Below are 26,886 nucleotides of genomic sequence, written 5' to 3'. Positions count from 1 at the left end.
GGTAGTGTTCCTGTGTTCTCGTTAGATCAGGTAGTGTTCCTGTGTGGTCGTTAGATCAGGTAGTGTTCCCGTGTGGTCGTTAGATCAGGTAGTGTTCCTGTGTTCTCGTTAGATCAGGTAGTGTTCCCGTGTGGTCGTTAGATCAGGTAGTGTTCCTGTGTGGTCGTTAGATCAGGTAGTGTTCCTGTGTGGTCGTTAGATCAGGTAGTGTTCCTGTGTGCTCGTTAGATCAGGTAGTGTTCCCGTGTGGTCGTTAGATCAGGTAGTGTTCCTGTGTTCTCGTTAGATCAGGTAGTGTTCCCGTGTGGTCGTTAGATCAGGTAGTGTTCCTGTGTGGTCGTTAGATCAGGTAGTGTTCCTGTGTGGTCGTTAGATCAGGTAGTGTTCCTGTGTGCTCGTTAGATCAGGTAGTGTTCCTGTGTGGTCGTTAGATCAGGTAGTGTTCCTGTGTGCTCGTTAGATCAGGTAGTGTTCCTGTGTGCTCGTTAGATCAGGTAGTGTTCCTGTGTGCTCGTTAGATCAGGTAGTGTTCCTGTGTGCTCGTTAGATCAGGTAGTGTTCCTGTGTGCTCGTTAGATCAGGTCGTGTTCCTGTGTGCTCGTTAGATCAGGTAGTGTTCCTGTGTGCTCGTTAGATCAGGTAGTGTTCCTGTGTTCTCGTTAGATCAGGTCGTGTTCCCGTGCCGCATTTGTGTCCCCACAGATGAGCACATTTCCCTGGACCTGGAAATGACACGTCTCTTCCTCAGGGGGGGGGGGAAGATCTCTGAGTAATATGGGGATTCTGAGGGGGGGATATAAATTGCGCAAAGGAACACATATTTTTCTGTCAGTACAAGTTCTTTTTTCATTTTTAACCAAATGTGATATTTACCAATTTTGAGGGGATCTCTCTCTCTCTTCTCTCTCTCTCTGCTGTCTCTCACTCCTCTTTCTCTCTTTCAAGTCTGTACATAGTCGAAGCTTTCCTTAAGTTTGGGTCAGTCACAGTGGTCAGGTATTCTGCCACTGTGTACTCTCTGTTCAGGGCCACATAGTTTTGTTAATTCTTTCCAATGTTCTCTCTCTCTACTCTCTCTCTCTCTAAAATACTTTTTTTTTTTACTATCAAGGATAACACAATATTTTTGTGCATTACCTGGTTGAATAAGACACACATCTCTCTCTCTCTCTTTCTGTTTCAGAGTGTGGAGGTGAACGGGCAGAGTTATAAGATGGAGGGGCTGAAAAAGTTCACAGAGTACTCCTTGCGTGTCTTGGCTATGAACCGTTATGGCCCTGGGGTCACCACAGAGGACATGAGCATCACCACGCTGTCTGACGGTATGTCAGAACTACACCTTCTCTTATTGGTTCACTGTGTGTAACACCTTCTCTTATTGGTTCATTGATTGAACTACACTCATTCTCATTGGTTCATTTGATAGAACTATAATCAGGTATGGGCAAACATTTCAAAATACAATTATAATATAGACATACAAAGTACTGTAAAGATCAATGTATCAAAATAAACTACAAAGTACTTGTATTTTGTAATGTATTTAACTAAAATACATTTTCAAGTAGTCGGCCTGAACAGCGGCAACATTGTCAGTAAGGTCACAAAAACGTTTTACTTGCTATGACTGTGATATGTTGTTGTTTGTCTACCCTGTTTATCTACCCTGGAGTAGCGTGTCTTGCTAAATGACCAAAATGTTCACGTTCATTAGGACACTCAACGGAAAACATTTCTTTTTTTTAACGAAAATAACATTCTACGATTAGCCAAACGTTTCTTATTGACTCCAGGAAGTCCCTCACTGTTTCAGTCTGTTTTCTTCCTTTTGGTGCCAAATGAACAGACCCCTTTTGCTGTGAATTGGTTCAATGTGTGTTTACTGAAAGTCACACGGTGTCTTTCATGCTTTTCACTTCTGATTGCAGTGAGATAAACAGCTACATAATGAATTAAAACTTAATCAAGAATTAATTAAATCGTTTATCCTCTATTACTAAATGTCTCATTGCATTTGACACACATGAGTTGCTTGCATGTCACCAGTCAATGTGTTTGAGTCCCAAATGGCAAGCTATTCCACCTATATAGTACACTACTTTTGACCAGAACCCTTAAGGTGGGGAATAGAGAATAAGGGGGCCATTTTTGGGACACACATCCCAGTGTATGAATTTCGCACACTTTATTTTTCTCGTTAATCAATTTCTGGCGGTGTCAGTCATCTCTGACAGCCCACATGGCTCCACGTTGGAATAGTCTGATTACCTGCTCCAGCGCTCTTCAAGAATCACGAGGATATGTACCAAATGGTACCCTATTCCCTGTGTAGTGCACTACATTTGACCAGGGCCCCATAGTGCTTTGTTCAAATGTAGTGCACTATGTAGGGAATAGGATGGCCACTCGGGACACTTTCACAGACAGTCTCATCAAACCGCAGATTAATTGAGTCCCGAAGACATTCCCCTGGGACAGCGGCAACAACTCTTGTTCCATTGGTTGCTTCACCTGTGAACATTTCCTACAGTACACTACATTACCTGCAGAAAGGGGACGTATTCCCCAACCTTCAACCTCCTAAACACAGATTACCTACCTGGAGAGGGGCTGTACTCCAGATTACCTACCTGTAGAGGGGCTGTACTCCAGATTACCTACCTGTAGAGGGGTTGTACTCCAGATTACCTACCTGTAGAGGGGCTGTACTCCAGATTACCTCCCTGTAGAGAGGCTGTACTCCAGATTACCTACCTGTAGAGGGGCTGTACTCCAGATTACCTACCTGTAGAGGGGCTGTACTCCAGATTACCTACCTTTAGAGGGGCTGTACTCCAGATTACCTACCTGTAGAGGGGCTGTACTCCAGATTACCTACCTGTAGAGAGGCTGTACTCCAGATTACCTACCTGTAGAGGGGCTGTACTCCAGATTACCTACCTGTAGAGGGGCTGTACTCCAGATTACCTACCTGTAGAGGGGCTGTACTCCAGATTACCTACCTGTAGAGGGGCTGTACTCCAGATTACCTACCTTTTGTGTTTCCAGTTAGATCTACTCAAACAAACTGAATCTGTTTCGTGATACAGAATGCGTACTGTGCACCTAAACAGATCCTCCAGACGTTAGAGTTCTGGAGTTTTCTTTTTAAAAGTTAGTTCAGGGTTTGTTGTCTAGTTTGATCTCGGGCTTGTCTTATCCCACCTCTCTCTCTCTCTCTCTCTCTCTCTCTCTCTCTCTCTCTCTCTCTCTCTCTCTCTGTGTCTCTCTGTCTCTCTGTCTCTCTGTCTCTCTCTCTCTCTCTGTGTACTATTTTGTTTTGTGACATTTTCCTCTTTTGTTATGGCTTTCATGTTGTCTCTTATTTGGATCAGAGCCGAGTCTTTGACTGACTGGAATCAGACGTTGCATTAGTTCTTTTTACTTTTGCTGGTTGTCCCGGGAGATAAGTTGTACGCTATCAAAGAAAGTTGCGAACACAAAGAAGGATCAGAGAGGATCTTGTTTACTACACACAGCTTTAACTGGTTCTAAAACTGGAAGCTACGCTATGCTACTGAACTCACCTTTAATTGGATCTAAAACTGGAAGCTATGCTAGGCTACTGAACTCACCTTTAATTGGATCTCAAACTGGAAGCTATGCTAGGCTACTGAACCCTACCTTTAATTGGATCTAAAACTGGAAGCTATGCTAGGCTACTGAACCCTACCTTTAATTGGATCTAAAACTGGAAGCTATGCTAGGCTACTGAACCAAACCTTTAATTGGATCTAAAACTGGAAGCTATGCTAGGCTACTGAACCCTACCTTTAATTGGATCTAAAACTGGAAGCTATGCTAGGCTACTGAACCAAACCTCTAATTGGAACTAAAACTGGAAGCTATGCTAGGCTACTGAACCAAACCTTTAATTGGATCTCAAACTGGAAGCTATGCTAGGCTACTGAACCAAACCTTTAATTGGATCTAAAACTGGAAGCTATGCTAGGCTACTGAACCAAACCTTTAACTGGTTCTAAAACTGGAAGCTATGCTAGGCTACTGAACCCTACCTTTAATTGGATCTAAAACTGGAAGCTATGCTAGGCTACTGAACCAAACCTTTAATTGGATCTAAAACTGGAAGCTATGCTAGGCTACTGAACCCTACCTTTAATTGGATCTAAAACTGGAAGCTATGCTAGGCTACTGAACCAAACCTTTAATTGGATCTCAAACTGGAAGCTATGCTAGGCTACTGAACCAAACCTTTAATTGGAACTAAAACTGGAAGCTATGCTAGGCTACTGAACCCTACCTTTAATTGGATCTAAAACTGGAAGCTATGCTAGGCTACTGAACCAAACCTTTAATTGGATCTCAAACTGGAAGCTATGCTAGGCTACTGAACCAAACCTTTAATTGGATCTAAAACTGGAAGCTATGCTAGGCTACTGAACCAAACCTTTAATTGGAACTAAAACTGGAAGCTATGCTAGGCTACTGAACCAAACCTTTAATTGGATCTCAAACTGGAAGCTATGCTAGGCTACTGAACCAAACCTTTAATTGGATCTAAAACTGGAAGCTATGCTAGGCTACTGAACCAAACCTTTAATTGGATCTAAAACTGGAAGCTATGCTAGGCTACTGAACCAAACCTTTAACTGGTTCTAAAACTGGAAGCTATGCTAGGCTACTGAACCCTACCTTTAATTGGATCTAAAACTGGAAGCTATGCTAGGCTACTGAACCAAACCTTTAATTGGATCTAAAACTGGAAGCTATGCTAGGCTACTGAACCAAACCTTTAATTGGATCTAAAACTGGAAGCTATGCTAGGCTACTGAACCAAACCTTTAATTGGATCTAAAACTGTAAGCTATGCTAGGCTACTGAACCCTACCTTTAATTGGATCTAAAACTGGAAGCTATGCTAGGCTACTGAACCAAACCTTTAATTGGATCTCAAACTGGAAGCTATGCTAGGCTACTGAACCAAACCTTTAATTGGATCTCAAACTGGAAGCTATGCTAGGCTACTGAACCAAACCTTTAATTGGATCTAAAACTGGAAGCTATGCTAGGCTACTGAACCAAACCTTTAATTGGATCTAAAACTGGAAGCTATGCTAGGCTACTGAACCAAACCTTTAACTGGTTCTCAAACTGGAAGCTATGCTAGGCTACTGAACCAAACCTTTAATTGGATCTCAAACTGGAAGCTATGCTAGGCTACTGAACCAAACCTTTAATTGGAACTAAAACTGGAAGCTATGCTAGGCTACTGAACCCTACCTTTAATTGGATCTAAAACTGGAAGCTATGCTAGGCTACTGAACCAAACCTTTAATTGGATCTCAAACTGGAAGCTATGCTAGGCTACTGAACCAAACCTTTAATTGGAACTAAAACTGGAAGCTATGCTAGGCTACTGAACCAAACCTTTAATTGGATCTAAAACTGGAAGCTACGCTAGGCTACTGAACCAAACCTTTAATTGGATCTCAAACTGGAAGCTATGCTAGGCTACTGAACCCTACCTTTAATTGGATCTAAAACTGGAAGCTACGCTAGGCTACTGAACCAAACCTTTAATTGGATCTCAAACTGGAAGCTATGCTAGGCTACTGAACCAAACCTTTAACTGGTTCTAAAACTGGAAGCTATGCTAGGCTACTGAACCCTACCTTTAATTGGATCTAAAACTGGAAGCTATGCTAGGCTACTGAACCAAACCTTTAATTGGATCTAAAACTGGAAGCTATGCTAGGCTACTGAACCCTACCTTTAATTGGATCTAAAACTGGAAGCTATGCTAGGCTACTGAACCAAACCTTTAATTGGATCTCAAACTGGAAGCTATGCTAGGCTACTGAACCAAACCTTTATTGGAACTAAAACTGGAAGCTATGCTAGGCTACTGAACCAAACCTTTAATTGGATCTAAAACTGGAAGCTACGCTAGGCTACTGAACCAAACCTTTAATTGGATCTCAAACTGGAAGCTATGCTAGGCTACTGAACCAAACCTTTAATTGGATCTAAAACTGGAAGCTATGCTAGGCTACTGAACCAAACCTTTAATTGGAACTAAAACTGGAAGCTATGCTAGGCTACTGAACCAAACCTTTAATTGGATCTCAAACTGGAAGCTATGCTAGGCTACTGAACCAAACCTTTAATTGGATCTAAAACTGGAAGCTATGCTAGGCTACTGAACCAAACCTTTAATTGGATCTAAAACTGGAAGCTATGCTAGGCTACTGAACCAAACCTTTAACTGGTTCTAAAACTGGAAGCTATGCTAGGCTACTGAACCCTACCTTTAATTGGATCTAAAACTGGAAGCTATGCTAGGCTACTGAACCAAACCTTTAATTGGATCTAAAACTGGAAGCTATGCTAGGCTACTGAACCAAACCTTTAATTGGATCTAAAACTGGAAGCTATGCTAGGCTACTGAACCAAACCTTTAATTGGATCTAAAACTGTAAGCTATGCTAGGCTACTGAACCCTACCTTTAATTGGATCTAAAACTGGAAGCTATGCTAGGCTACTGAACCAAACCTTTAATTGGATCTCAAACTGGAAGCTATGCTAGGCTACTGAACCAAACCTTTAATTGGATCTCAAACTGGAAGCTATGCTAGGCTACTGAACCAAACCTTTAATTGGATCTAAAACTGGAAGCTATGCTAGGCTACTGAACCAAACCTTTAATTGGATCTAAAACTGGAAGCTATGCTAGGCTACTGAACCAAACCTTTAACTGGTTCTAAAACTGGAAGCTATGCTAGGCTACTGAACCAAACCTTTAATTGGATCTCAAACTGGAAGCTATGCTAGGCTACTGAACCAAACCTTTAATTGGATCTCAAACTGGAAGCTATGCTAGGCTACTGCACCAAACCTTTAATTGGAACTAAAACTGGAAGCTATGCTAGGCTACTGAACCCTACCTTTAATTGGATCTAAAACTGGAAGCTATGCTAGGCTACTGAACCAAACCTTTAATTGGATCTCAAACTGGAAGCTATGCTAGGCTACTGAACCAAACCTTTAATTGGATCTCAAACTGGAAGCTATGCTAGGCTACTGAACCAAACCTTTAATTGGAACTAAAACTGGAAGCTATGCTAGGCTACTGAACCCTACCTTTAATTGGATCTAAAACTGGAAGCTATGCTAGGCTACTGAACCAAACCTTTAATTGGATCTCAAACTGGAAGCTATGCTAGGCTACTGAACCAAACCTTTAATTGGAACTAAAACTGGAAGCTATGCTAGGCTACTGAACCAAACCTTTAATTGGATCTAAAACTGGAAGCTACGCTAGGCTACTGAACCAAACCTTTAATTTGATCTCAAACTGGAAGCTATGCTAGGCTACTGAACCCTACCTTTAATTGGATCTAAAACTGGAAGCTACGCTAGGCTACTGAACCAAACCTTTAATTGGATCTCAAACTGGAAGCTATGCTAGGCTACTGAACCCTACCTTTAATTGGATCTAAAACTGGAAGCTATGCTAGGCTACTGAACCAAACCTTTAATTGGAACTAAAACTGGAAGCTATGCTAGGCTACTGAACCAAACCTTTAATTGGATCTCAAACTGGAAGCTATGCTAGGCTACTGAACCAAACCTTTAATTGGATCTAAAACTGGAAGCTATGCTAGGCTACTGAACCAAACCTTTAACTGGTTCTAAAACTGGAAGCTATGCTAGGCTACTGAACCCTACCTTTAATTGGATCTAAAACTGGAAGCTATGCTAGGCTACTGAACCAAACCTTTAATTGGATCTAAAACTGGAAGCTATGCTAGGCTACTGAACCAAACCTTTAATTGGATCTAAAACTGGAAGCTATGCTAGGCTACTGAACCAAACCTTTAATTGGATCTAAAACTGGAAGCTACGCTAGGCTACTGAACCAAACCTTTAATTGGATCTCAAACTGGAAGCTATGCTAGGCTACTGAACCCTACCTTTAATTGGATCTAAAACTGGAAGCTATGCTAGGCTACTGAACCAAACCTCTAATTGGAACTAAAACTGGAAGCTATGCTAGGCTACTGAACCAAACCTTTAATTGGATCTCAAACTGGAAGCTATGCTAGGCTACTGAACCAAACCTTTAATTGGATCTAAAACTGGAAGCTATGCTAGGCTACTGAACCAAACCTTTAATTGGAACTAAAACTGGAAGCTATGCTAGGCTACTGAACCAAACCTTTAATTGGATCTCAAACTGGAAGCTATGCTAGGCTACTGAACCAAACCTTTAATTGGATCTAAAACTGGAAGCTATGCTAGGCTACTGAACCAAACCTTTAATTGGATCTAAAACTGGAAGCTATGCTAGGCTACTGAACCAAACCTTTAACTGGTTCTAAAACTGGAAGCTATGCTAGGCTACTGAACCCTACCTTTAATTGGATCTAAAACTGGAAGCTATGCTAGGCTACTGAACCAAACCTTTAATTGGATCTAAAACTGGAAGCTATGCTAGGCTACTGAACCAAACCTTTAATTGGATCTAAAACTGGAAGCTATGCTAGGCTACTGAACCAAACCTTTAATTGGATCTAAAACTGTAAGCTATGCTAGGCTACTGAACCCTACCTTTAATTGGATCTAAAACTGGAAGCTATGCTAGGCTACTGAACCAAACCTTTAATTGGATCTCAAACTGGAAGCTATGCTAGGCTACTGAACCAAACCTTTAATTGGATCTCAAACTGGAAGCTATGCTAGGCTACTGAACCAAACCTTTAATTGGATCTAAAACTGGAAGCTATGCTAGGCTACTGAACCAAACCTTTAATTGGATCTAAAACTGGAAGCTATGCTAGGCTACTGAACCAAACCTTTAACTGGTTCTAAAACTGGAAGCTATGCTAGGCTACTGAACCAAACCTTTAATTGGATCTCAAACTGGAAGCTATGCTAGGCTACTGAACCAAACCTTTAATTGGAACTAAAACTGGAAGCTATGCTAGGCTACTGAACCCTACCTTTAATTGGATCTAAAACTGGAAGCTATGCTAGGCTACTGAACCAAACCTTTAATTGGATCTCAAACTGGAAGCTATGCTAGGCTACTGAACCAAACCTTTAATTGGAACTAAAACTGGAAGCTATGCTAGGCTACTGAACCAAACCTTTAATTGGATCTAAAACTGGAAGCTACGCTAGGCTACTGAACCAAACCTTTAATTTGATCTCAAACTGGAAGCTATGCTAGGCTACTGAACCCTACCTTTAATTGGATCTAAAACTGGAAGCTACGCTAGGCTACTGAACCAAACCTTTAATTGGATCTCAAACTGGAAGCTATGCTAGGCTACTGAACCCTACCTTTAATTGGATCTAAAACTGGAAGCTATGCTAGGCTACTGAACCAAACCTTTAATTGGAACTAAAACTGGAAGCTATGCTAGGCTACTGAACCTAACCTTTAATTGGATCTCAAACTGGAAGCTATGCTAGGCTACTGAACCAAACCTTTAATTGGATCTAAAACTGGAAGCTATGCTAGGCTACTGAACCAAACCTTTAACTGGTTCTAAAACTGGAAGCTATGCTAGGCTACTGAACCCTACCTTTAATTGGATCTAAAACTGGAAGCTATGCTAGGCTACTGAACCAAACCTTTAATTGGATCTAAAACTGGAAGCTATGCTAGGCTACTGAACCAAACCTTTAATTGGATCTAAAACTGGAAGCTATGCTAGGCTACTGAACCAAACCTTTAATTGGATCTCAAACTGGAAGCTACGCTAGGCTACTGAACCAAACCTTTAATTGGATCTCAAACTGGAAGCTATGCTAGGCTACTGAACCCTACCTTTAATTGGATCTAAAACTGGAAGCTATGCTAGGCTACTGAACCAAACCTTTAATTGGAACTAAAACTGGAAGCTATGCTAGGCTACTGAACCAAACCTTTAATTGGATCTAAAACTGGAAGCTATGCTAGGCTACTGAACCAAACCTTTAATTGGATCTAAAACTGGAAGCTACGCTAGGCTACTGAACCAAACCTTTAATTGGATCTCAAACTGGAAGCTATGCTAGGCTACTGAACCCTACCTTTAATTGGATCTAAAACTGGAAGCTATGCTAGGCTACTGAACCAAACCTTTAATTGGAACTAAAACTGGAAGCTATGCTAGGCTACTGAACCAAACCTTTAATTGGATCTCAAACTGGAAGCTATGCTAGGCTACTGAACCAAACCTTTAATTGGATCTAAAACTGGAAGCTATGCTAGGCTACTGAACCAAACCTTTAACTGGTTCTAAAACTGGAAGCTATGCTAGGCTACTGAACCCTACCTTTAATTGGATCTAAAACTGGAAGCTATGCTAGGCTACTGAACCAAACCTTTAATTGGATCTAAAACTGGAAGCTATGCTAGGCTACTGAACCAAACCTTTAATTGGATCTAAAACTGGAAGCTATGCTAGGCTACTGAACCAAACCTTTAATTGGATCTAAAACTGTAAGCTATGCTAGGCTACTGAACCCTACCTTTAATTGGATCTAAAACTGGAAGCTATGCTAGGCTACTGAACCAAACCTTTAATTGGATCTCAAACTGGAAGCTATGCTAGGCTACTGAACTCACCTTTAATTGGATCTCAAACTGGAAGCTATGCTAGGCTACTGAACCAAACCTTTAATTGGATCTAAAACTGGAAGCTATGCTAGGCTACTGAACCAAACCTTTAACTGGTTCTAAAACTGGAAGCTATGCTAGGCTACTGAACCAAACCTTTAATTGGATCTCAAACTGGAAGCTATGCTAGGCTACTGAACCAAACCTTTAATTGGATCTCAAACTGGAAGCTATGCTAGGCTACTGAACCAAACCTTTAATTGGAACTAAAACAGGAAGCTATGCTAGGCTACTGAACCCTACCTTTAATTGGATCTAAAACTGGAAGCTATGCTAGGCTACTGAACCAAACCTTTAATTGGATCTCAAACTGGAAGCTATGCTAGGCTACTGAACCAAACCTTTAATTGGATCTCAAACTGGAAGCTATGCTAGGCTACTGAACCAAACCTTTAATTGGAACTAAAACTGGAAGCTATGCTAGGCTACTGAACCCTACCTTTAATTGGATCTAAAACTGGAAGCTATGCTAGGCTACTGAACCAAACCTTTAATTGGATCTCAAACTGGAAGCTATGCTAGGCTACTGAACCAAACCTTTAATTGGAACTAAAACTGGAAGCTATGCTAGGCTACTGAACCAAACCTTTAATTGGATCTAAAACTGGAAGCTACGCTAGGCTACTGAACCAAACCTTTAATTTGATCTCAAACTGGAAGCTATGCTAGGCTACTGAACCCTACCTTTAATTGGATCTAAAACTGGAAGCTACGCTAGGCTACTGAACCAAACCTTTAATTGGATCTCAAACTGGAAGCTATGCTAGGCTACTGAACCCTACCTTTAATTGGATCTAAAACTGGAAGCTATGCTAGGCTACTGAACCAAACCTTTAATTGGAACTAAAACTGGAAGCTATGCTAGGCTACTGAACCAAACCTTTAATTGGATCTCAAACTGGAAGCTATGCTAGGCTACTGAACCAAACCTTTAATTGGATCTAAAACTGGAAGCTATGCTAGGCTACTGAACCAAACCTTTAACTGGTTCTAAAACTGGAAGCTATGCTAGGCTACTGAACCCTACCTTTAATTGGATCTAAAACTGGAAGCTATGCTAGGCTACTGAACCAAACCTTTAATTGGATCTAAAACTGGAAGCTATGCTAGGCTACTGAACCAAACCTTTAATTGGATCTAAAACTGGAAGCTATGCTAGGCTACTGAACCAAACCTTTAATTGGATCTAAAACTGGAAGCTACGCTAGGCTACTGAACCAAACCTTTAATTGGATCTCAAACTGGAAGCTATGCTAGGCTACTGAACCCTACCTTTAATTGGATCTAAAACTGGAAGCTATGCTACGCTACTGAACCAAACCTCTAATTGGAACTAAAACTGGAAGCTATGCTAGGCTACTGAACCAAACCTTTAATTGGATCTCAAACTGGAAGCTATGCTAGGCTACTGAACCAAACCTTTAATTGGATCTAAAACTGGAAGCTATGCTAGGCTACTGAACCAAACCTTTAATTGGAACTAAAACTGGAAGCTATGCTAGGCTACTGAACCAAACCTTTAATTGGATCTCAAACTGGAAGCTATGCTAGGCTACTGAACCAAACCTTTAATTGGATCTAAAACTGGAAGCTATGCTAGGCTACTGAACCAAACCTTTAATTGGATCTAAAACTGGAAGCTATGCTAGGCTACTGAACCAAACCTTTAACTGGTTCTAAAACTGGAAGCTATGCTAGGCTACTGAACCCTACCTTTAATTGGATCTAAAACTGGAAGCTATGCTAGGCTACTGAACCAAACCTTTAATTGGATCTAAAACTGGAAGCTATGCTAGGCTACTGAACCAAACCTTTAATTGGATCTAAAACTGGAAGCTATGCTAGGCTACTGAACCAAACCTTTAATTGGATCTAAAACTGTAAGCTATGCTAGGCTACTGAACCCTACCTTTAATTGGATCTAAAACTGGAAGCTATGCTAGGCTACTGAACCAAACCTTTAATTGGATCTCAAACTGGAAGCTATGCTAGGCTACTGAACCAAACCTTTAATTGGATCTCAAACTGGAAGCTATGCTAGGCTACTGAACCAAACCTTTAATTGGATCTAAAACTGGAAGCTATGCTAGGCTACTGAACCAAACCTTTAACTGGTTCTAAAACTGGAAGCTATGCTAGGCTACTGAACCAAACCTTTAATTGGATCTCAAACTGGAAGCTATGCTAGGCTACTGAACCAAACCTTTAATTGGAACTAAAACTGGAAGCTATGCTAGGCTACTGAACCCTACCTTTAATTGGATCTAAAACTGGAAGCTATGCTAGGCTACTGAACCAAACCTTTAATTGGATCTCAAACTGGAAGCTATGCTAGGCTACTGAACCAAACCTTTAATTGGAACTAAAACTGGAAGCTATGCTAGGCTACTGAACCAAACCTTTAATTGGATCTAAAACTGGAAGCTACGCTAGGCTACTGAACCAAACCTTTAATTTGATCTCAAACTGGAAGCTATGCTAGGCTACTGAACCCTACCTTTAATTGGATCTAAAACTGGAAGCTACGCTAGGCTACTGAACCAAACCTTTAATTGGATCTCAAACTGGAAGCTATGCTAGGCTACTGAACCCTACCTTTAATTGGATCTAAAACTGGAAGCTATGCTAGGCTACTGAACCAAACCTTTAATTGGAACTAAAACTGGAAGCTATGCTAGGCTACTGAACCTAACCTTTAATTGGATCTCAAACTGGAAGCTATGCTAGGCTACTGAACCAAACCTTTAATTGGATCTAAAACTGGAAGCTATGCTAGGCTACTGAACCAAACCTTTAACTGGTTCTAAAACTGGAAGCTATGCTAGGCTACTGAACCCTACCTTTAATTGGATCTAAAACTGGAAGCTATGCTAGGCTACTGAACCAAACCTTTAATTGGATCTAAAACTGGAAGCTATGCTAGGCTACTGAACCAAACCTTTAATTGGATCTAAAACTGGAAGCTATGCTAGGCTACTGAACCAAACCTTTAATTGGATCTCAAACTGGAAGCTACGCTAGGCTACTGAACCAAACCTTTAATTGGATCTCAAACTGGAAGCTATGCTAGGCTACTGAACCCTACCTTTAATTGGATCTAAAACTGGAAGCTATGCTAGGCTACTGAACCAAACCTTTAATTGGAACTAAAACTGGAAGCTATGCTAGGCTACTGAACCAAACCTTTAATTGGATCTAAAACTGGAAGCTATGCTAGGCTACTGAACCAAACCTTTAATTGGATCTAAAACTGGAAGCTACGCTAGGCTACTGAACCAAACCTTTAATTGGATCTCAAACTGGAAGCTATGCTAGGCTACTGAACCCTACCTTTAATTGGATCTAAAACTGGAAGCTATGCTAGGCTACTGAACCAAACCTTTAATTGGAACTAAAACTGGAAGCTATGCTAGGCTACTGAACCAAACCTTTAATTGGATCTCAAACTGGAAGCTATGCTAGGCTACTGAACCAAACCTTTAATTGGATCTAAAACTGGAAGCTATGCTAGGCTACTGAACCAAACCTTTAACTGGTTCTAAAACTGGAAGCTATGCTAGGCTACTGAACCCTACCTTTAATTGGATCTAAAACTGGAAGCTATGCTAGGCTACTGAACCAAACCTTTAATTGGATCTAAAACTGGAAGCTATGCTAGGCTACTGAACCAAACCTTTAATTGGATCTAAAACTGGAAGCTATGCTAGGCTACTGAACCAAACCTTTAATTGGATCTAAAACTGTAAGCTATGCTAGGCTACTGAACCCTACCTTTAATTGGATCTAAAACTGGAAGCTATGCTAGGCTACTGAACCAAACCTTTAATTGGATCTCAAACTGGAAGCTATGCTAGGCTACTGAACTCACCTTTAATTGGATCTCAAACTGGAAGCTATGCTAGGCTACTGAACCAAACCTTTAATTGGATCTAAAACTGGAAGCTACGCTAGGCTACTGAACCAAACCTTTAATTGGATCTAAAACTGGAAGCTATGCTAGGCTACTGAACCAAACCTTTAACTGGTTCTAAAACTGGAAGCTATGCTAGGCTACTGAACCAAACCTTTAATTGGATCTCAAACTGGAAGCTATGCTAGGCTACTGAACCAAACCTTTAATTGGAACTAAAACTGGAAGCTATGCTAGGCTACTGAACCCTACCTTTAATTGGATCTAAAACTGGAAGCTATGCTAGGCTACTGAACCAAACCTTTAATTGGATCTCAAACTGGAAGCTATGCTAGGCTACTGAACCAAATCTTTAATTGGAACTAAAACTGGAAGCTATGCTAGGCTACTGAACCAAACCTTTAATTGGATCTAAAACTGGAAGCTACGCTAGGCTACTGAACCAAACCTTTAATTGGATCTCAAACTGGAAGCTATGCTAGGCTACTGAACCCTACCTTTAATTGGATCTAAAACTGGAAGCTACGCTAGGCTACTGAACCAAACCTTTAATTGGATCTCAAACTGGAAGCTATGCTAGGCTACTGAACCCTACCTTTAATTGGATCTAAAACTGGAAGCTATGCTAGGCTACTGAACTCACCTTTAATTGGAACTAAAACTGGAAGCTATGCTAGGCTACTGAACTCACCTTTAATTGGAACTAAAACTGGAAGCTATGTTAGGCTACTGAACCAAACCTTTAATTGGATCTAAAACTGGAAGCTATGCTAGGCTACTGAACCAAACCTTTAATTGGATCTAAAACTGGAAGCTATGCTAGGCTACTGAACCCTACCTTTAATTGGTTCTAAAACTGGAAGCTATGCTAGGCTACTGAACTCACCTTTAATTGGAACTAAAACTGGAAGCTATGCTAGGCTACTGAACCCTACCTTTAATTGGATCTAAAACTGGAAGCTATGCTAGGCTACTGAACTCACCTTTAATTGGATCTAAAACTGGAAGCTATGCTAGGCTACTGAACTCACCTTTAATTGGATATAAAACTGGAAGCTATGCTAGGCTACTGAACTCACCTTTAATTGGAACTAAAACTGTAAGCTATGCTAGGCTACTGAACCAAACCTTTAATTGGAACTAAAACTGGAAGCTATGCTAGGCTACTGAACCCTACCTTTAATTGGATCTAAAACTGGAAGCTATGCTAGGCTACTGAACCAAACCTTTAATTGGATCTCAAACTGGAAGCTATGCTAGGCTACTGAACCAAACCTTTAATTGGAACTAAAACTGGAAGCTATGCTAGCCTACTGAACCAAACCTTTAATTGGATCTAAAACTGGAAGCTACGCTAGGCTACTGAACCAAACCTTTAATTGGATCTCAAACTGGAAGCTATGCTAGGCTACTGAACCCTACCTTTAATTGGATCTAAAACTGGAAGCTACGCTAGGCTACTGAACCAAACCTTTAATTGGATCTCAAACTGGAAGCTATGCTAGGCTACTGAACCCTACCTTTAATTGGATCTAAAACTGGAAGCTATGCTAGGCTACTGAACTCACCTTTAATTGGAACTAAAACTGGAAGCTATGCTAGGCTACTGAACTCACCTTTAATTGGAACTAAAACTGGAAGCTATGCTAGGCTACTGAACCGTACCTTTAATTGGAACTAAAACTGGAAGCTATGCTAGGCTACTGAACTCACCTTTAATTGGATCTAAAACTGGAAGCTATGCTAGGCTACTGAACCAAACCTTTAATTGGATCTAAAACTGGAAGCTATGCTAGGCTACTGAACCCTACCTTTAATTGGTTCTAAAACTGGAAGCTATGCTAGGCTACTGAACTCACCTTTAATTGGAACTAAAACTGGAAGCTATGCTAGGCTACTGAACCCTACCTTTAATTGGATCTAAAACTGGAAGCTATGCTAGGCTACTGAACTCACCTTTAATTGGATCTAAAACTGGAAGCTATGCTAGGCTACTGAACTCACCTTTAATTGGATCTAAAACTGGAAGCTATGCTAGGCTACTGAACTCACCTTTAATTGGAACTAAAACTGGAAGCTATGCTAGGCTACTGAACCAAACCTTTAATTGGATCTAAAACTGGAAGCTACGCTAGGCTACTGAACCAAACCTTTAATTGGATCTCAAACTGGAAGCTATGCTAGGCTACTGAACCCTACCTTTAATTGGATCTAAAACTGGAAGCTACGCTAGGCTACTGAACCAAACCTTTAATTGGATCTCAAACTGGAAGCTATGCTAGGCTACTGAACCCTACCTTTAATTGGATCTAAAACTGGAAGCTATGCTAGGCTACTGAACTCACCTTTAATTGGAACTAAAACTGGAAGCTATGCTAGGCTACTGAACTCACCTTTAATTGGAACTAAAACTGGAAGCTATGCTAGGCTACTGAACCCTACCTTTAATTGGAACTAAAACTGGAAGCTATGCTAGGCTACTGAACTCACCTTTAATTGGATCTAAAACTGGAAGCTATGCTAGGCTACTGAACCAAACCTTTAATTGGATCTAAAACTGGAAGCTATGCTAGGCTACTGAACCCTACCTTTAATTGGTTCTAAAACTGGAAGCTATGCTAGGCTACTGAACTCACCTTTAATTGGAACTAAAACTGGAAGCTATGCTAGGCTACTGAACCCTACCTTTAATTGGATCTAAAACTGGAAGCTATGCTAGGCTACTGAACTCACCTTTAATTGGATCTAAAACTGGAAGCTATGCTAGGCTACTGAACTCACCTTTAATTGGATCTAAAACTGGAAGCTATGCTAGGCTACTGAACTCACCTTTAATTGGAACTAAAACTGGAAGCTATGCTAGGCTACTGAAACCCTACCTTTAATTGTATCTAAAACTGGAAGCTATGCTAGGCTACTGAGCTCGCCTTTAATTGGATCTAAAACTGGAAGCTATGCTAGGCTACTGAACCAAACCTTTAATTGGATCTCAAACTGGAAGCTATGCTAGGCTACTGAACCAAACCTTTAATTGGATCTAAAACTGGAAGCTATGCTAGGCTACTGAACCAAACCTTTAATTGGATCTAAAACTGGAAGCTATGCTAGGCTACTGAACCAAACCTTTAATTGGATCTAAAACGGGAAGCTATGCTAGGCTACTGAACCAAACCTTTAATTGGATCTAAAACTGGAAGCTATGCTAGGCTACTGAACCCTACCTTTAATTGGATCTAAAACTGGAAGCTACACTAGGCTACTGAACTCACCTTTAATTGGAACTAAAACTGGAAGCTATGCTAGGCTACTGAACCCTACCTTTAAGTGGAACTAAAACTGGAAGCTATGCTAGGCTACTGAACTCACCTTTAATTGGATCTAAAACTGGAAGCTATGCTAGGCTACTGAACCAAACCTTTAATTGGATCTAAAACTGGAAGCTAGGCTAGGCTACTGAACCCTACCTTTAATTGGATCTAAAACTGTAAGCTATGCTAGGCTACTGAACCAAACCTTTAATTGGATCTAAAACTGGAAGCTATGCTAGGCTACTGAACCAAACCTTTAATTGGATCTAAAACTGGAAGCTAGGCTACGGAACCTCAGCTTCTAATTTCAAATATCTATCCTGTTGTTTAACTGTGATGAGCTGTCTAACGTCAAGCTATTGATTTAAGTGAACTTTAACCCCAGGATTAGGACTGTGCTGTGTGGTAATTCTCATAGATTGAAGAGGACCGGCCTCTTCATCAACCCTCTCCAGCTTGAAAGACTTACAATGCAGCTCATTAATGTTTTAGCCTGTTGATTGTGATGTGTCAGCGACATAATGTGAAGAGAGGAGTGCAAACTCCTCAAACTCAAATCGCACAGACAGACTTTTCACTTGGATTTGTCGTCATGTTCTGCTGAGAGCTTCAAAGAGCAGTGATCACTGGGAACAAGTGCTGTGATCTCTGAAAGTTTTGATGTTTTTTGGGTTCTGATGGGAACAAGCAGTGTACAGTGTAGTGAAGTGTACAGGGAACGGTGGCGGCGGTGGTGTCAGGGTTGCCGTCATGGGAGGGCCTTAAGGGGCCTGGCTCGCACTGACGTACCTCCTTGCCCGTCCAAATAAAATATTGAAGTATTGATCATTTATTTGACCGAGACGCGCGCCGACAGAAAGACACATCAATCTCAGTTAAAGCATCCGAGAGAAACAGCACCTCTCTGTCTCAGTATGTGTAGACCATGTATCTGATGCTGTCTGGACAGTGAAACAGCACCTCTCTGTCTCAGTATGTGTAGACCATGTATCTGATGCTGTCTGGACAGGGAAACAGCACCTCTCTGTCTCAGTATGTGTAGACCATGTATCTGATGCTGTCTGGACAGTGAAACAGCACCTCTCTGTCTCAGTATGTGTCGACCATGTATCTGATGCTGTCTGGACAGTGAAACAGCTCCTCTCTGTCTCAGTATGTGTAGACCATGTATCTGATGCTGTCTGGACAGTGAAACAGCTCCTCTCTGTCTCAGTATGTGTAGACCATGTATCTGATGCTGTCTGGACAGTGAAACAGCACCTCTCTGTCTCAGTATGTGTAGACCATGTATCTGATGCTGTCTAGACTGTGAAACAGCACCTCTCTGTCTCAGTATGTGTAGACCATGTATCTGATGCTGTCTGGACAGTGAAACAGCACCTCTCTGTCTCAGTATGTGTAGACCATGTATCTGATGCTGTCTGGACAGTGAAACAGCACCTCTCTGTCTCAGTATGTGTAGACCATGTATCTGATGCTGTCTAGACTGTGAAACAGCACCTCTCTGTCTCAGTATGTGTAGACCATGTATCTGATGCTGTCTGGACAGTGAAACAGCACCTCTCTGTCTCAGTATGTGTAGACCATGTATCTGATGCTGTCTGGACAGTGAAACAGCACCTCTCTGTCTCAGTATGTGTCGACCATGTATCTGATGCTGTCTAGACAGTGAAACAGCAGTCCTCTGTCTCAGTATGTGTAGACCATGTATCTGATGCTGTCTGGACAGTGAAACAGCACCTCTCTGTCTCAGTATGTGTCGACCATGTATCTGATGCTGTCTAGACAGTGAAACAGCAGTCCTCTGTCTCAGTATGTGTAGACCATGTATCTGATGCTGTCTGGACAGTGAAACAGCACCTCTCTGTCTCAGTATGTGTAGACCATGTATCTGATGCTGTCTGGACAGTGAAACAGCACCTCTCTGTCTCAGTATGTGTAGACCATGTATCTGATGCTGTCTGGACAGTGAAACAGCACCTCTCTGTCTCAGTATGTGTAGACCATGTATCTGATGCTGTCTGGACAGTGAAACAGCACCTCTCTGTCTCAGTATGTGTAGACCATGTATCTGATGCTGTCTGGACAGTGAAACAGCACCTTTCTGTCTCAGTATGTGTAGACCATGTATCTGATGCTGGCTGGACAGTGAAACAGCACCTCTCTGTCTCAGTGTGTGTAGACCATGTATCTGATGCTGGCTGGACAGTGAAACAGCACCTCTCTGTCTCAGTGTGTGTAGACCATGTATCTGATGCTGGCTGGACAGTGAAACAGCACCTCTCTGTCTCAGTGTGTGTAGACCATGTATCTGATGCTGTCTGGACAGTGAAACAGCACCTCTCTGTCTCAGTATGTGTAGACCATGTATGTGATGCTGTCTGGACAGTGAAACAGCACCTCTTTGTCTCAGTATGTGTAGACCATGTATCTGATGCTGTCTGGACAGTGAAACAGCACCTCTCTGTCTCAGTATGTGTAGACCATGTATCTGATGCTGTCTGGACAGTGAAACAGCTCCCCTCTGTCTCAGTATGTGTAGACCATGTATCTGATGCTGTCTGGGCAGTGAAACAGCACCTCTCTCTCTCAGTATGTGTAGACCATGTATCTGATGCTGTCTGGACAGTGAAACAGCACCTCTCTGTCTCAGTATGTGTAGACAATGTATCTGATGCTGTCTCAGTATTTTTATTTTTATTTTTTATTTAACCTTTATTTAACCAGGTAGGCAAATTGAGAACACGTTCTCATTTACAATTGCGACCTGGCCAAGATAAAGCAAAGCAGTTCGACACATACAACAACACATAGTTACACATGGAGTAAAACAAACATATAGTCAATAATACAGTGAAAGAAAATAAGTCTATATACAATGTGAGCAAGTGAGGTGAGATAAGGGAGGTGAAGGCAAACAAATATATGTATAAATAAATAAAAATATAAAAAGGCCATGGAGGCGAAGTGAGTACAACACAGCAAGTAAAATAAAAACAAAAAAAACACTGGAATGGTTGGTTTGCAGTGGAAGAAAGTGCAAAGTAGAGACAGAAATAATGGGGTGCAAAGGAGCAAAATAAATTAATAAATAAATACAGTAGGTAAAGAGGTAGTTGTTTGGGCTAAATTGTAGATGGGTTATGTACAGGTGCAGTAATCTATGAGCTGCTCTGACAGCTGGTGCTTAAAGCTAGTGAGGGAGATAGGTGTTTCCAGTTTCAGAGATTTTTGTAGTTCGTTCCAGTCATTGGCAGCAGAGAACTGGAAGGAGAGGCGTCCAAAGGAAGAATTGGTTTTGGGGGTGACTAGAGAGATATACCTGCTGGAGCGCGTGCTACAGGTAGGTGCTGCTATGGTGACCAGCGAGCTGAGATAAGGGGGGACTTTACCTAGCAGGGTCTTGTAGATGACCTGGAACCAGTGGGTTTGGCGACGAGTATGAAGCGAGGGCCAGCCAACGAGAGTGTACAGGTCGCAGTGGTGGGTAGTATATGGGGCTTTGGTGACAAAACGGATGGCACTGTGATAGACTGCATCCAATTTATTGAGTAGGGTTTTGGAGGCTATTTTGTAAATGACATCACCGAAGTCGAGGATTGGTAGGATGGTCAGTTTTACAAGGGTATGTTTGGCAGCATGAGTAAAGGATGCTTTGTTGCGGAATAGGTATATGGAATAGGACCATGTATCTGATGCTGTCTGGACAGTGCACCTCTCTGTCTCAGTACGTGTAGACGATGTATCTGATGCTGTCTGGACCAAAGTAGTGTGGCATGTGATACTGTTTCTGCCCAGACAGCATCAGATACACGGGTACATGTAGAGGGGCTCTGTTTCTCTCGTTCGGATGCTTTTCTCAGGTGATATAGTTTCAGCAGAGAGGAAGAGGTAAAGCAAGAGGGCTCACTCCCACCAAAATCTGCCCAGTTCAAGCCCAAAGCGTTTCTATGGGAATAATATGCAGACCTAAGCTGATCGCCTGCCTTCCCGCCTTTGGGGACAAAGACTCCCGTTGTTAAGGCGGAGACATGAGCATCTCCTCGTTATATACAGATCTCAGGTTTCAGCCTCTTGAGACTAGGAAAGGAAAGTTGACGGCTGCACAGTTAGGATGCCGGGTTGACCTAAAGTACATCGATGACATTATTACTTCTGTCTCAATCATTTACGTTCAAAACACTTCACCAGGGAGCGTGACTCAGAGGATCATTAGCTTCTTTTGGAGAAAAAAAAAATAGCTGGTGATTGTTTCAAATCAAAAGTGTGTGTTTTTTTGGGGGGGGGAAGCACTGCATTTTGGGTTAGTTACGCGTGGAAAATAAGACTAGTTGACTGAGTTGCGGCTGTCAGTGAAAGGTGTCTAGGAAAAAAATCTGTGTCGAGATAAACGTGTCTTGAGTTATAATTTAAAACGTCGAGACAAGAAGAAGGGGGGAGGAGGGGAGTGGTGAAGATGTGGTGCGTCTCTCTACAGAATGCCTGCTAGCAAAAAGCTCAAGTCAGGACAGAGAGATAGGGAGGCAGGCAGACAGACAGAGAAGAGAGATACATGTGATTGAAAGAACCTGAATTTTAATCAGGATATTTTCTACTCTTTTTATTTTGTCGGCTTTTAGGCCTTTATGTATTTTACTTAGTTGATGATGGAAGTTATAGAGATATCTGAGATACTGCTACATTGACCAGTAGATTATCTCTGAGTTATAGACCTGTAGATTATCTCTGAGTTATAGACCTGTAGATTATCTCTGAGTTGTAGACATGTAGATTATCTCTGAGTTATAGACCTGTAGACTATCTCTGAGTTATAGACTTCCTGCTACATTGACCTATAGGCTATCTCTGAGTTATAGACTTCCTGCTACATTGGCCTATAGACTATCTCTGAGTTATAGACCTACTGCTACATTGACCTATAGACTATCTCTGAGTTATAGACCTACTGCTACATTGACCTATAGACTATCTCTGAGTTATAGACTTCCTGCTACATTGGCCTATAGAGTTATAGGCTCTCATTTCTTTAGCCTCCAATGGATCACGGTGTATCAATGTGTCCGTATGGCGGAGACTAGTTAAATATTTATAATTTTACTTCAGATTTTTACGATTAACCATGTGACAAATGATTTTGAGAAACTAAAATGTAAACTGTTCCATGAAAATGTGCATCTGAAAAGAATCAGAACTGGCACACAGATCGGTAGAGATGGTAGGATAAATGGTAGGATAGATGGTAGGATAGATGGTAGGATGATGGTAGCATAGATGGTAGGATAGGATAAATGGTAGGATAGATGGTAGGATGATGGTAGGATAAATGGTAGGATAAATGGTAGGATAAATGGTAGGATAAATGGTAGGATAGATGGTAGGATGATGGTAGGATGTGGTAGAATAAATGGTAGGATAAATGGTAAGCTTCCACATATTTGAAACTCACCAGCTGTCTACTGTATGTTCTTCACTATTACAACCATTTTTTTTTTAAAATGGGTGCGAGCACCTGAACACACAGGTGAAGAAACGGGCCCGCCTATGGGAATCAAAGGCCCGTCCAACTGATTCTGGTGCACTTCCACACCCAATATCTGAAAATCCTCAGCAGCACTCTGGCAAAGTCATTGGCACTCAATGAGCATAGTGGTGGTTCCCAACTCCGGTCCTCCAGTACCCCCCCAACAGTATAAATACTTGAGAACCATTGTTTTACACAACTTACTTCTTGTCCAAATGAATCAGTTGAATCAGTCGAATCAGTTGAATCAGTCGAATCAGTCGAATCAGTCGAATCAGTTGAATCAGTCGAATCAGCTGAATCAGTCGAATCATTTGAATCATTTGAATCAGTCGAATCAGTTGAATCCACTGGGGGTCTATTCCTACCTGCTTGGTGCCTATCAAGATATAGAGCCTAGCCCACTCCTCTGTCCATCTCTCTCTCTCTCTCTCTCTCTATCTCTCTCTCTCTCTCCCTCTGTCACTTTCAGTTCAAAGCAAGGTGCCAAACGGAGCCTTGGGGTCTTCTGTTCCTTTCAGCTCCTCCCATCCCCCCTCAGCTCCTCACCCCCTCCCAGCCCCTCCCAACTCCTCCCAGCTCCTTCCTGCCCCACCCTCCCAGTTTTCAATGCGTTGTGCGGTTGGAAATAAATAATTCTCCCAGAAGAAGAAAGACATGGGTGTATGTTTCATGATTAACTACTCATGGTGTGATGTTACCGTACAGGAAGTAAAGTCCTTTTGTTCACCGGACCTAGAATACCTCACAATCAAATGCCGACCACATTACCTCCATAGAGAATTTTCTTCGGTTATCGTCACACAGCCGTGCAAATTCCCCTCCAAAGCCGATACCACGACAACGCTCAGGGAAATACACCAGACCTTCAAGCCGATACCATGACAACGCTCAGGGAAATACACTGGACCTTCAAGCCGATACCATGACAACGCTCAGGGAAATACACCGGACCTTCAAGTCGATACCACGACAACGATCAGGGAAATACACTGGATCTTCAAGCCGATACCATGACAACGCTCAGGGAAATACACCGGACCTTCAAGCCGATACCATGACAACGCTCAGGGAAATACACCGGACCTTCAAGCCGATACCACGACAACGCTCAGGGAAATACACCAGACCTTCAAGCCGATACCATGACAACAATCAGGGAAATACACTGGACCTTCAATTCCTTTCCAGACCTTCCTAGCTCCTCCCAACCCCACCCAGCTCCTCCCAGCCCCACTAAACTCCTCCCAGCCCCACCCAGCTCCTCTCAGCCCCACCCAGCTCCTCACAATCCGTTTCCAGCCCTTCCTAGCTCCTCCCAGCCCCACCCAGCTCCTCCCAGCTCCTACCAGCTCCTCCCAGCTCCTCCCAGCCCCTCCCAGCCCCTCCCAGCTCCTCTCAGCCCCACCCAGCTCCTCCCAATCCGTTTCCAGCCCTTCCTAGCTCCTCCCAACCCCACCCAGCTCCTCACAGCCCCACTCAGCTCCTCCCAGCCCCACCCAGCTCCTCTCAGCCCCACCCAGCTCCTCCCAATCCGTTTCCAGCCCTTCCTAGCTCCTCCCAGCTCCTCCCAGCTCCTCCCAGCCCCTCCCAGCTCCTCCCAGCTCCTCTCAGCCCCACCCAGCTCCTCCCAATCCATATCCAGCCCTTCCTAGCTCCTCCCAGCCCCACCCAGCTCCTTCCAGCCCCTCCCAACTCCTCTCAGCCTCTCCCAATCAATTTCCAGCCCTTCCTAGCTCCTCCCAGCCCCACCCAGCTCCTCCGAGCCCCTCCCAACTCCTCTCAGCCCCTCCCAATCCACGTCCAGCCCTTCCTAGCTCCTCCCAGCCCCACCTAGCTCCTCCCAGCCCTCACAACTTTCTTATAGCTGCTGATTGTCTCCTCGTATTATCTTCAGTGCAGAGCTGAGAGGGTTAAGAGGGTTGAAGGAATGTATCTTCTGTCAGATCCCATTAACGGTGGCTCAATGTTTTAAATGAGCCCCAAGAGCTGAATTATATCTCCCTGCTTAGTTAATGCTCCTTGTGCTGTCGTAATGAAACCACCGGGCCGGCCGACTGCAGCCACCGTCGCTTCTCTCTCTCTCTTTATTGCCGGCTGGCTTCTCCTTTCTCCCTCTGAGGTAATTAATTACTCCCCCCCCTCCCTCCCTCCCTCCCTCCCACACACCGCCAGTCCACACGCCGGTCACTCGACCACCACGGCTTTGCGCCAAGCCTGTACTCCAGGCACACTGCCGACCAGGCTGGCGGGTCACTCAAGCACATGCCAACGTCACTATTACCAACCGGCCTCCTCCACTACCTGTGGACTGTGTGCTGCCAGAACCTGTAGAGCTGAAGGACTTCAATAGTCTGCAAAACCTGGAATTATGGGCATCTTTCATAGCTGTTTAAAATATAGTGGTCTCTTCCTCTGAGTGTATAGAATGTTGTCATTGATAGATGAGATATGTAGAAAGGGTCAGTCTTGTTATCAGTCATTCGTGTTACCTAATTAGGTCATTCTAAAAGGGGTCGTTTCCGTCCTGCGTGCCCATTGGCCCGGGCTGGAGAGGCCCTGTCGTAGATAAGCCTGACGGAGTGTCTCTTTAATGTCACCATTTACTTTGTTCACTACATCTAAAAACTAGGAAGTCCATTAAAGGAAGACAAGATTTTCTTCAGCCTACTGTAATTCAACCTATTTAGTTTCTAGACAGGAAATGTACTTCAATTACTTACTTAAATAGGTTTTGTGTCGATATTCTGAAGCGATATCTCGTCAAATGTAATTTGATAATTCAATGTTCAAATAACTAGTGTTAAGTCTGTGTGTTAAAGAGAGGAAGACGGATGTGTCTACAATCATTAGAATCATTTGACTTGATCAGAATGGGACTGTAATAAATCTTGACTCTAGTACACATGCTGTACCTGTACGCTATAGCAGGGGTCCCCAAATTACAGTCAGTCGCGGGACGATTTGTTCTTGCGCCGGAACAAAATTATAAATAATTTGTACGCTACATATTGACCGCAAGAATGCTAAACGGATATAGAATTTGACAAAAAACTGAATAATTTCAAACCTTGATTACATTTGGATACGATCACATACAGGATGCCTCTATATTAATGCGTGGGAATACTTGGTAACAGATGTTTTTCTTAAAATGAAAATCACTTTTGAGCTGAGTTCCTGGTGATTTTACAGTCCCTCATGTCCAACAACAGATGTGTGCCGTGTGTCAGCTATTGTGGAACCCTGCTTTTAAATGTATGTATTTGTTTCATTCATTTATTTTATCATGTGTTATTTAATCCACAGTGCCAAGTGCTCCACCACAAAACATCTCTTTGGAAGTGGTCCTCTCAAGAGTGAGTACATGCATTTTGTGATTTAAAATATATAATACAGTGGGGCAAAAAGTATTTAGTCAGCCACCAATTGTGCAAGTTCTCCCACCTAAAAAGATGAGAGAGGCCTGTAATTTTC

At 42.4% G+C, this 26,886-nt stretch overlaps 1 protein-coding gene across 1 annotated transcript in view; it reads left to right on the top strand.

The window, feature by feature from the left end:
- LOC139544425 (netrin receptor DCC-like) overlaps positions 1-26,886 on the top strand; it is a 653,665-nt gene that overhangs the window by 428,929 nt on the left and 197,850 nt on the right. The window contains exons 11-12 of the mRNA XM_071351497.1: positions 1,184-1,322; positions 26,719-26,768. Of these exons, the coding sequence (XP_071207598.1) occupies positions 1,184-1,322; positions 26,719-26,768 (189 nt within the window). The remainder of the gene's footprint in view (positions 1-1,183; positions 1,323-26,718; positions 26,769-26,886) is intronic.

The sequence above is a fragment of the Salvelinus alpinus genome, chromosome 18 (assembly GCF_045679555.1).
Source record: "Salvelinus alpinus chromosome 18, SLU_Salpinus.1, whole genome shotgun sequence".
NCBI lineage: Eukaryota > Metazoa > Chordata > Actinopteri > Salmoniformes > Salmonidae > Salvelinus > Salvelinus alpinus.
Note: the sequence above shows the minus strand (reverse complement) of the source record. Positions and strands in the feature narration are given on the sequence as shown.